The sequence below is a fragment of the Procambarus clarkii genome, chromosome 24 (assembly GCF_040958095.1).
Source record: "Procambarus clarkii isolate CNS0578487 chromosome 24, FALCON_Pclarkii_2.0, whole genome shotgun sequence".
Classification (NCBI taxonomy): domain Eukaryota; kingdom Metazoa; phylum Arthropoda; class Malacostraca; order Decapoda; family Cambaridae; genus Procambarus; species Procambarus clarkii.
The window spans coordinates 38,005,075-38,017,432 of record NC_091173.1 but is presented as its reverse complement, the minus strand read 5'-3'; the positions used below and the strand labels follow the sequence as shown (position 1 = coordinate 38,017,432).

General features: G+C 42.0%; 1 protein-coding gene across 1 annotated transcript; it reads right to left on the bottom strand.

Annotated features, from left to right (window-relative positions):
- Positions 1–10,266: 10,266 nt before the first annotated feature.
- Positions 10,267–11,845, bottom strand: LOC138368024 (uncharacterized). Its single transcript, XM_069330320.1, has 2 exons — positions 11,729–11,845; positions 10,267–10,809 (listed from the first exon to the last, which is right to left on the bottom strand). Exons 1-2 carry the CDS (start codon positions 11,843–11,845, stop codon positions 10,267–10,269), a joined length of 660 nt encoding a protein of 219 aa, XP_069186421.1.
- Between the last annotated feature and the right edge of the window lie 513 nt (positions 11,846–12,358).

Here is a 12,358-nt window from a genome sequence, read left to right as displayed (position 1 = left end):
GAAACAAGCAGTGTTGGACGCCTACCTCCTCTCTACTGAAAGTTATAGAAGGAAATTCCGTGACCACCTGAAGGCAAGTACCACTACCTTCCTTGAGTTTGCTAACACAAAACGGAGATATTTCATGAAATGGCTGGAAGCAGCACATGTCTCTACTTTTACAGAACTCGTCAACCTGATGCTAGTTGAAGAATTCTTGAGACGTGTGCCGCCTCCTGTCCGCCTCTACTTAGCAGATAAAGAAGAAACCGACTACCTGAAGTGTGCTAAGTCGGCTGACACTTACAGCCTCATCCACCGGCTGACACCCGAACCATCCTCCAGTAAGAAGTCGTGGTACAGTTACGAGAAAGTGAGCCCCGATCAAGCTGGTTCACAACTGTACTGCAAGTATTGTAGACTCTATGGACATACCATAGACAAGTGTGGTAAGTCTCAATACAAGGGAACCACTGACCCACAGAAACCCAAACCAACTCCTCCTAAGTCCGGTAAGCCTGTGATGAATGTTGGTGTTAATGTTAATGATCTTTCTCTTTTCAGTAACCACCTGTATACTGGAACTGTCTCTGCCAACGGTTCAAATCCGGAGGGACGTTTCAAATTGAAGATCTTGAGGGACACAGCGGCTCTTCAATCGATCATCTTGAAGTCGGCTGTGCCCAACATCGTCTACACCGGAGAAACTGTCTTCATCACTGACGTCACTGCTACCACTCCATACCCTCTCGCCAGAGTCCACCTGGATTGTCCCTACGTGAACGGAGAAGTCCAAGTCGCCGTCAGGGAAAAGCCTTTTCCCATGCCTGGAGTGCAACTTCTCCTAGGCAACGACTTGGCAGAAGACCTGCAACCGACCAACCTGATCGTCATGGACAAACCCCAGGTGTGTAACTCTGTGCCAAGTAACCCTATTCTAGCGTATGTTCCAGCAGAGGTTCAAGAGAGTGATGAAGTTTCTCCTCCGGTTCTCGTGACCACCCGTGCACAAGCCGCACGTCCACAGCCAGCTGACTCTACTGCTACCGCTGTCCCTCAAGACCCTCAGAAACTACCCCCGCATCTGACCAAGTTGGAGTTCCGTAAGTTGCAGAGGGAAGATCTTACTTTAACACCATTGTTTTTCCAGGCTGAGACTCAACCCGACAGTATTCCTGGGTTCTTCCTAGAGAACGACTTGCTCTACCGCAGATATAGACCCAGTAAACTGAAGGAGGAGGACGATTGGGCCAACATCGAACAACTTGTGATTCCTACCAGCCTGCGGCCCACTATTCTACACCTGGCCCACGGAGCACTCTCCCACTACGGCTTCAACAAGACTTATCATGGAATTCGACAAGACTACTACTGGCCAGGTATGGTAAATAGCGTCAAACAGTACGTAAAACAGTGTCATACATGTCAGAAGGCAGGCAAACCGAACATCTCCATTCCCAGAGCGCCACTGATTCCCATACAGGTGCCTGCGGAACCTTTCCACAGACTCATAATAGACTGTGTTGGTCCTTTACCTCGGACCAGTTCAGGTAACGCCTACATCCTAACCATCCTGTGTCCTACCACCAGATTTCCCATAGCAGTTCCAGTGAAGAACATCACGGCTGCTACGGTAGTAAAATATCTATTGAAGATCTTCACTCAATACGGATTTCCCAGGGAGATTCAGAGCGACTGTGGTACCAACTTCACCAGTGATCTCTTCAAAAGGACACTGGAGGAGTTCAACATCAAACAGGTATTGTCCAGCCCCTATCATCCTGCTTCACAGGGTTCTCTTGAACGTAGTCATCAGACTATCAAAGCACTCTTGAAAAAGTTTTGTAGTGAAACCTCTAAGGATTGGGATAAGCAAATCGACCTTATAATGTGTATTTACAGAAGTCTCCCCAATGAGTCCCTAGGAGTATCTCCTTATGAGATGCTCTACGGCCGTAAGTGCCGTACTCCCCTTAAGGCTTTCAAAGACTCTCTCAGAGATGCCACCTTCAGTGAGCATCAGAATGTGCCCCAGTTTCTTCAAAACCTTCAACACATTCTAGAGAGAGCCCACCGTTTTGCCCATGATAATCTATTGAAAGCCCAGGAGAAGATGAAGACTCATTACAACCAGACCAGCAAAGTACGAAAATTTAAGCCAGGAGACTTCATTCTAGCTTACTTCCCTATCCCAGGTTCACCTTTACAAAACAGGTTTTCAGGACCCTACCGCGTCAAAGAGTGCAGAAATAACCACAACTACGTCATAGAGACTCCAGATAGGCGGCGGAAGACCCAGCTGTGCCACGTCAACCTCCTGAAGCAATATAATGGTACTCCTCCCACTGTCCTAATTAACTATTCCACCTTCACAGAACCCTACATCCACAGTGAGACCTTCCCAGCTTCTCCTCCCGAAAGCACTGACAAGGAGTCAGCGCTTTCTAATTCCGAAATCCTTAATGATCTTCCCAAATACTTTCAGGATAATCATAGTGCACCTCTTGTCAAGATCTTCAGGGAACATCAGGAGTTGTTCCGAGATGACCCCCAAGAGTGTAATGTTACCCAGCACGACATCCAACTGCTCCCCGACACCCGGCCGATTCGTCAACCCTTCTACCGAATCAGCCCGAGCAAGAAGGAAGTTATGCGTGCTGAGGTGCAGTACCTCTTGGATCATGGACTGGCTACACCTTGTGAGTCCCCCTGGGCCTCACCTTGTATCTTGGTGCCCAAACCCCAAGGTAAGGTGTGGTTATGTACTGACTATCGTAAACTGAACAATGTAACTGTCAAGGATGCTTACCCCTTGCCAAGGATAGATGACATCCTTGATGCCATTGGTAGTGCCCAGTACTTGTCCCAAGTGGACTTGCTTAAGGGGTACTATCAAGTGTGTCTAACGGAGCGCGCTAAAGAGATATCTGCCTTCATCACTCCTTTTGGACTTTTCAGATATGAACGCCTTCCTTTCGGACTATGTAATGCCCCGGCCACCTTTCAGAGAGCTGTCAACCGTGTCATCCAGGGCTTGGATAACACTTACGCCTACCTGGACGATATCGTCGTAGCCTCCAACACCTGGAGTGAACATCTGCTCCAGCTGCGACGTCTGTTCTCCAAGCTCCTGACAGCCGGCCTCACCATCAACCTGGGCAAGTCCACCTTCGCGAAAGGTAAAGTGCGTTATCTGGGTCATGTTATTGGGAGTGGCAGCATAGCTCCGTTAGACTCGCACACTCAAGCCATCCAACAGTATCCACAGCCTACCACCAGGAAGCAGCTCCTGCGCTTCCTTGGTCTTGCCTCCTATTACCGTAGGTTTGTGAGGAATTTCAGTACAGTCGCCACACCTCTAATTCTATTAACCAGTCCCAAGCAACGGTATAATTGGACCATGCAGCAAACCGTTGCTTTCGAACAACTCAAATTCCTCCTCTGTTCTAATCCCATTCTCGCCTCACCAGATATCACCAAGCCTTTCGTCCTACATGTCGACGCCAGTGGTACCGGCGTTGGTGGTGTCCTGATGCAACAACGAGGCGAGGAGGTTCTACCTGTCAGCGACTACAGCTACAAATTGAAACCACACCAGAGAAACTACAGCACTATTGAAAAGGAGCTACTATCCATCGTCCTGAACCTCCAACACTTCGCTCCGTACCTACAAGGCGCCAGGTCTACAACCATCTTCTCAGACCACAACCCTCTCCGCTTCCTACATCAAGCCCAATTCACCAACCAGCGTCTTCTACGATGGGCTTTGTATTTACAAGATTTCAACCTGGAGATCCGCTATATCAAGGGTTCTGACAACACCATAGCCGATGCCCTCTCCAGAGTTTATGAAGTAGAAGCGACTCCATCCATTACTCCACCACATAACGACGTACTTCTTCCAGAACCGCAGGCTTCGGGGGAGAGTTGTGATGATAATCTCCTTCAAGAGATTGAGCCTGCTCTTCCCTCCAAAAATACGTCGATACATCTATATAAAACTACTATGGAAGAAATGTCCAACAACGACAACAACACCAGCAAGGTTTGCCAGAGCGCAAAACGTATGCAGCCAGGGACACCTGCTTCACCTCAAACCGCCAAACTACCTGTCTTGTTGCCGGCTCCTCGCTGATTGGCCGCCGGTCTGGCTGCAACTGCACTCCACCCACCATACCACTTGATGTCTGGGGCCGCCACGACCTCAGTCCTCAGAATATTCAGTGCTTTCATACGGTTAACACTTCTTCCTGATAGACTAAAACTTTGGCTTACGTGTACTAAGAGAGGTGATAGCTTAAAGCCAATATTCCTGCACCCATATTTACGTTATTTGCACTTCTTGTTATTGCTCACTTGTCTTAACGTAACTTTTCACTTTGTCATTTAAATTATTCTTATTATTTTGATTGATTGATTTTATTATACGAATTTGTATGTCCATTTTATTCATGTTTTGTTTATCTAACGTAATTAAAATTTCATTGTTAAAATTTACTTGTGTTTTGTGTGTCTTCTCCTTACCTTACCACAGACAAAGTTCCAGATTTTCTATTTTTTTTTATTCTATGTGACGAGGCCATACCCCTAGCTTTGAACAGCCGAACACCAACGCGTTACCGTCACAATGGTAACTCAAGAAAACTTAGCACACTGAGAAAGGACCATAAGAGTCTTCTCTCATAAGAGGCAATAGGCAGACCATGACATGTATATTACAATACTCATTCTCTCTTAAGCCTGAACGATGTAATACTGCACTGACAATCACTCGGTCACCGTCACGTCTATCGTTACACTGAGCCTCCACCTGCTGAGGGTGAGTAGTGAGGTGTGTAATATGAGAAAGCAGTACTTACAATAACTGACCCCTTACTTACACTCACACAGCTATAAAGACATTATTATCACACAGCTATACAGACCTTACTTAAACACACACAGCAATACTGACCTTACTTACAAACACAGCTTTACAGGTCTTACTTACACACAGCTATACAGACCTTACTTACACAAACACACACAACTAATCATATCTTACTTACACAGCTATACAGACCTTACTTACACACACATAGCTGTAAATACCCTACACAAACACAGGAATACAGATAGTACTTACACTCACACATCTATTCAGACCTTAATTACACACACAAAGCTTTACAGACTTTACTTACACACAGCTATTCATACCTTACGTACACTCACAGCTATTCAGATCTTACTCACACAGTTATACAGATCTTACTTACAAACACAGCTATACAGATCTTAATTACACACACACTATACAGATCTTCCTTACACACACACTGCTATACAAACCATACTTACACACACACTGCTATACAAACCATACTTACACACACACTGCTATACAAACCATACTTACACACACACTGCTATACAAACCATACTTACACACACACACACAACTATACAGATCTTACTTACAAACTCAGCTATACAAACCTTACATACAGACACAGCTATACATATCTTAATTACTCACACAGCTTTACAAACCTTTCTTACCCCCCCACAGCTATACAGATCATACGTACACACAGCTACATAGATCTTACTGACACTCACAGCTATACAAATCTTACTTACACACACAGCTATACATATCTTACACACACAACTATACATAAATTACACACACACACATACAGCTATTCAGATCATACAAACACAGTTATACATATCTTACGCACACATCTATACAGATGCTATGCACACAGCTATACACATCTTACACACACAGCTATACAGACCTTACTTACACACACAGCTATAGAAACTCTACTTACACACAGAGTAATACAAATCTTACTTACACACACAACAATACAGATCTTACAAGCACAGCTATACAAACCTTACTTACACACACACAGCTATACAGATCTTACTTACTCACACAGCTATACAAACCTTACTTACACACACAGCTGTAAAGACCTTACACAAACACAGGTATACATATCGTACTTACACACACAGCTAAACAGACTTTACTTACACACTCACAACTATTCATACGTTACATACTTTCACAGTTATACAGATCTTACTTACATACACAGTTATTCAGATCTTCCTTACACACACAGCTATACAGATGCTACACACAAAGCTATACACATCTTACACACAAAGCTGTACAGACCTAACTTTACACATACAGCTTTACAAACATTACCTACACACAACTATTCAGATCTTCCCTATACACACAGTTATAGAGACCTTACATACACATACACCGATACAAAGCTTACTTACACATACAGCTATGAAGATCTTAAGTACACACTCAACTATACAAATTTTACTTACACTCACGCTGCTATACAGACTTTACTTACACATAGTGATTTACAGACCTTGCAAACACAGGTATACAGACCTTACTTACACACACACTGCTATTGAGATCTTACATACTCCCATAGCTATACAGATCTTACTTACACACACAGCTATTCAAACCTTACTTACACACACACACAGTTATGCAGACCTTCCTTACACACATAGCTATACAGACCTTACCTAAACACACAGCTATATAGACCTTACATACACATAACGATGCAGAGCTAACTTACACACACAGCTATTAAGATCTTACTTACACACACAGCTATACAAACCTTACTTACACACACAGCTATACAAACCTCACTTACACACACAGCTATACAAACCTCACTTACACACACAGCTATGCATACCTTAATTACTCACACTGCTATTCAGACCTTACTTACACACACCCAGCTGTACAGACCTAACATATATACACAGCTATACAGATCTGAATTACACACACAAGTATACAGACATTTCTTACTAACACAGTTATTCAGATTTTACATACACACACACAGCTATACAGATCTTACTTTCACACACAACTATAAAGACCTTACTTACATGCAGAGCAATACAAATCTTACTTACATACAGAGCTATACATATCTTACACACACAGCTATACAGATCTTACACACACAACTTTACAGAACTTACACACACACACACAGCTATGCAGATCTTACAGACTCAACTATACAGACCTTACTTAAACACACAGCTATACAGTTCTTACTTACACACAGCTATACAGATCTCACACACACAGCTATACAGATATTGCATACACAGCTATACAGATCTTACCTACCCACACTGTTACACACACAGTACGTGTGTGCACTGTTACACACACAGTACTACTGTTACACACACAGTAGGACAATTATACAGTCCATACACACCCTACTATTCAGATCTTACTTACTCATCAAAACAGATCTTACTTTCACATACACAGCTATACAGTCCTTCCAGACAAAGCTATACAGATCTCACTTACACTCACAACTATACAGATCATACTTACACTCAACACTATACAGATCTTACTTCCACACACACACATCTAAACAGATGTTTCTTACATAGCTATACAGATCTTGCTTACCCACACAGCTATACAGACCTTACACACACAGCTTCAGCTCTTACTTATATACATAACTATTCTGATCTTACTTATACACACAGCTATACAGCCCTTACTTTCATACACACATATACAGACCTTACTTACTCACACAGCTATTCGATCTTACTAACACTCACACAAATATACAAAGCTTTCGTACACACACAGCTATACAAACCTTATGTAAACTCACAGCTATTCATTCCTTAGGTACACCCACAGCTTTTTAGATCTTACACACACAGCTATTTAGATCTTACACACACAGGTATTCAGATCTTACTTAAAGATACACAGTTATACAAACATTACTTACATACACAGCTATACAGATCTTACACACACACAACTAATCAGACCTTACCCACACACTCAACTATATAGACCTTATTTAAACACACATCTATACAAATCTTACCTACACACAGCTATACAGATCTTACACACACACAGCTATACAGATCTTGCACACACAACTGTACAGACCTAACTTATACACACAACTATACAGATCTTATACACACAGCTTTAGAGATCTTACTTACATTCACAGCTTTACTCATACTTACTCACGCAGCTATGTAGACTTTACTTACTCACACATGTATACAGATCTTACTTACACACACAGCTAAACAGAGCTTATTTACACATATCTATACAAACCATACTCACACATACAGCTATTCAGATCCTACACACACAGCTATACAGATCTTATACACATAGCTATACAGATCTTATATACCCAGCTATAGAGATCCTACAAACACACAGATCTTACACACACAGCTATACAGATGCTAAGCACACACCTATTCACATCTTACACACAAAGCTGTACAGACCTTACTTACACATATACAGACTTTGCTTACTCACGCAGCTATATAGATCTTACTTACACATTCAGCTATACAAACTTTCCTTACTCACACAGCTATATAGATCTTACTTACACACACAACTATTTAAATCTTACTTACACACACAGTTACCCACTCCATACTTACTCTCACACACAGCCATACAGACCTTACTTACACACACACAGCCATACAGATGTTACTTACACGCACAGCTAAATAGATCTTACTTACACACACAGGCATACAGAACTTATTTACACACAAACAGCTATACAGATCCTAATTGCTCGCACAGCAGTACAGATTTTACTTACACACACAGCTAAACAGACCTTTCACACAGCTGTAAAGACCTTACTTACACTCACAACTATACAGACTTTAATTAAATACACAACAATACACATCCTACTTACACACATACCTATTTAGATCTTACACACACACAGCTATACAAACATTATTTACACACACAAGTATACAGTTCTTCTTTACACATACAGCTATGCAGATCTTACTTACACACACAGCTATGCAAACCTTACTTACATACACAGCTATACAGATCTTTTTTACACACACAGCTATTGAAACCTTATGTGGAAAAATCCTAGCAGCTTAATTCCTTTTTTTAATATGATAATTTTATCTGATTATTTTCTTAGTTAGTTTTTAGTAATAAGCGAGTTAATTAAACAAGTAAGTAATTAAGTAAGTAAGTAAGTGAGTGGACTGATTCAGCTGCTGAATTTATCTCACATAATTGGGGGGACAATTTGCAGCTTAAACCACTTTGAGATGGCTCCTTCATAAACCACAAATTGTTTACCTAATAAATATAAATTATAAATCATACCACATATGGTGGTCTAATCTACTACTATTATCGTAATAATAAATTATAATTTCTAATACTATGTCTACAGTATTGTACAAAACGGGGGCTTAGCTGTTCCTGTTAATAGGGCCTGCTAAGGCTGTGTAATTGTAGCATCAAAGTTGGGTGTGGCCCTGTGCCTCTGAGTGTCACGTAATGGCAGCTGCCTGGAGGCCTACAAAGCTTGGTGTACAGCTAGGTCATAATTTTATATTGAGAGCCAACTGTCTGCTCAGCTTCTTGTAACTCCAAATCACAATTAACTGCCGAGTTTAAGAATTAATAATGTTTCCCTAAACATATAAGTATAGGTATGACATGGAACATGAGTGTGTTGAGCTGAGTAAACGTACTTGGTTGTTGGGTTTCCTCATGCATTATAACCTCCTACCTATTTATGAATAACTATGGGCAAAATTAAACAGAAAATACTTGGTAAGACGACTAATGGTGTTACTTTGGTTGTTGAGAGGCTGTTGCTGGTTGCTTGCTTGTTGACACGTAGTCTGGGGGTGTCTAACAAGTTAAATCATCTCATATGGAGAGCCACTCTACAGCGTGTCTAGATGTTGTTATCTCAGTGTGTACATGACGACGCTCCCAGGGGGAGACGAACTGAAATGTTTGATGATTCTATTTATGTTTAAGGAATAGAGTATAAAGTAATATTCCCAGTGTTGAAAGTTAGATTCAGTCTTAGTGTAGACTTTTTTATTAAATTTAAACACTAGACTGTTGTATAAAAAGATTATGAGTAATATAAATATATGACGTCGATGACGTCACGGAATCACCCATTCTCTTTTCTTTAAGGGGATACTCATATTATTACGTGTGTCGGATTTCAGACATAATTCAGGGGGGAAAGGACACGGGTTGAAGTCTTGGTAAGGACTGCAATCACTTTATTCTTCTCCTTCAGAATTATAGTGCTGCTTTAATTTGAGTTTACATTGTTGTGCTGCAGTCCTTTGGGGACGCATGCCCCGTACTGGCGTTTCGGGTGCTGGAAGTCGTTAAACGTGTTCTTTTCCTGCCAGTTCTAAAGGAACTAATTTCTCTAATGTTCTGAGAGTAGTGTTGCCTCTGCATTTTACTTTCACTATTCTCAAGATGCCCTGGCAGTCTGGATGAACAGAGACTATTTGGCCTATAGGCCACTTTGAGCGTGGCCTATCGCTATCCACCAGAACTATGTCACCAGGGTTCAAGTTAATTCTGTTGTAGAGGTTGTTTGCTCCGTAATGATATTCCTTCAAAGCAGTAAGGTATTCTCGAGTCCATACGTCATTCCACTGACTTATCACCCCTGATAGATGTTTGAAACGTTGAGCCAAATCACTCTCTCGGACAAATGAAGGATCTTCTGGTTCCTCGTCCATAAGGGACACAAGGGTGCTGAGTGGTCTCCCATACATCATATGAGCTGGACTTAATGGTTCACACTGCAAAACATCATCAGAGAGGTAGGTAAGTGGTCGGTTATTAACCCGTACTTCTATCTCTATGGCTACGGTTTGGAGCTCCTGTAGGTCAATCTTTTGGTGGTGTAGGGATTTCTGTAGAGAACGTTTCACCGTTCCAATTATGCGTTCATAGAAGCCTCCATGCTATGATGCTCTGGGAGGTATGAACTTCCAGTGGCACTTCCGTTGATTTAGGGCCGTGTGCACCTATGGGTGTGTCCAGATTTTCCTCAGACATGCTTCTCCTGCCACTAAGTTGGACCCATTGTCTGAGATCATCAACTTAGAACAGGATCTACTTGAAGCAAACCTGCGGAAAGCCTGTAAGAATGTCTCAGAACTCATATCGGGAGTCACCTCTAGATGGACTGCCCTTGTTGTGGCTCAAGTAAAAAGACAGATATAAGCCTTTACTGTTTTTTTTGTCCTTGGTGCCTGTTAGGGTTAGTGCTCCTGTGAAATCTACTCCTGTAGTCTCAAAGGGACAAATATATAAAACTCATTCCTTCGGAAGTGGAGAAGGGCCTGGATATGGACACACTCTGGCTTCGTATCTCCGACAAATAACACAGGATTTAATCATTGATTTTACTGTCTGTCTACCTTGGGGTAGCCAGTACTGTTGTCTTAAGTCTGTGAGAGTATCTAATACCCCACCATGCAGAGTGCTGTATTTGTGTATGTGTAACACAATTAGTTTGCTTACTATGTGGTGACGAGGAAGCAATATTGGATTTTTTGCTTCCAGATCTATGTCAGCATGCTGTAAGCGGCCTCCGCATCTGATTATGTTGTAATGGTCAGTGTCTAACCAGAGACCCAGATCATTTTGTAGCTTCTTAGGAACATTGTCAAATTCTGTCCCGAATGTGTCTGTCTGAGCTCTTTTGACCAAGTACCTTAGGGCACTAGGGAATTTATGCTTGATTCCTATTTTCTTTAGAAAATCCAACACTACTTGGGTGACACTTATTAGTTTGTTCAGTTCAGAGTACCAAGTAGGATCAATTACCAAAGTCCGAGGTAGTTCTGGATTCTCAGTGGGGACAGTGACATTGGTCACAATGACTTGTGGCTTTTGTTTAGGCCACTGGTCGCTGATTAGCCACTGATGTCCAATGAACCACATCTCTGCCTTTGTTAATTGCCGTAAAGTCAGGCCTCGGGAGAGATAGTCAGATGGATTCTCTTTGGTGGGTACATATCTCAGTTAATACCCTGCTGACAACTCTCGTATTTCCTTAATGCGGTTACTCACGTAAGGATTCTTACTATTATTGTTTTTAACCCACTGTAGCACTGCCTCATTATCTGACCATACCACTGTTTCTTCAAAGTGGATGTTGCTTAAGGCCTTGATCAGATAATGAGCCAATCTTACACCTAGCAGTAAGGCTGTTAATTCCAGTTGTGGCAGTGATCTTTTCTTTAAAGGTGCCACTCTGGCCTTTGATGTGAGCAAACTGGCTTGCCCATTTGAGACCAGGTAAGCTACTGTGCCATAAGCCTTTCCTGAGGCATCACAAAATACATGTAGCTTAATTGGCTCTTTTTCATTTACTACTGTGTTCCAAGGGAACTTGACAGACTCTAGGATACTTAAATCTTTCACTAGCCCTTGCCATTTTTCTTGTAAGGTAGG

What these genes read in the sequence shown, in the direction of transcription:
- LOC138368024 (XM_069330320.1), bottom strand. Translation starts at nt 11,845, where the DNA reads ATGTGGTTCATTGGACATCAGTGGCTAATCAGCGACCAGTGGCCTAAA. An exon ending in CAGAACTACCTCGGACTTTG is followed by an intron (nt 10,810 to 11,728) that starts GTAATTGATCCT and finishes CGTTCTCTACAG; the next exon opens with AAATCCCTACACCACCAAAA.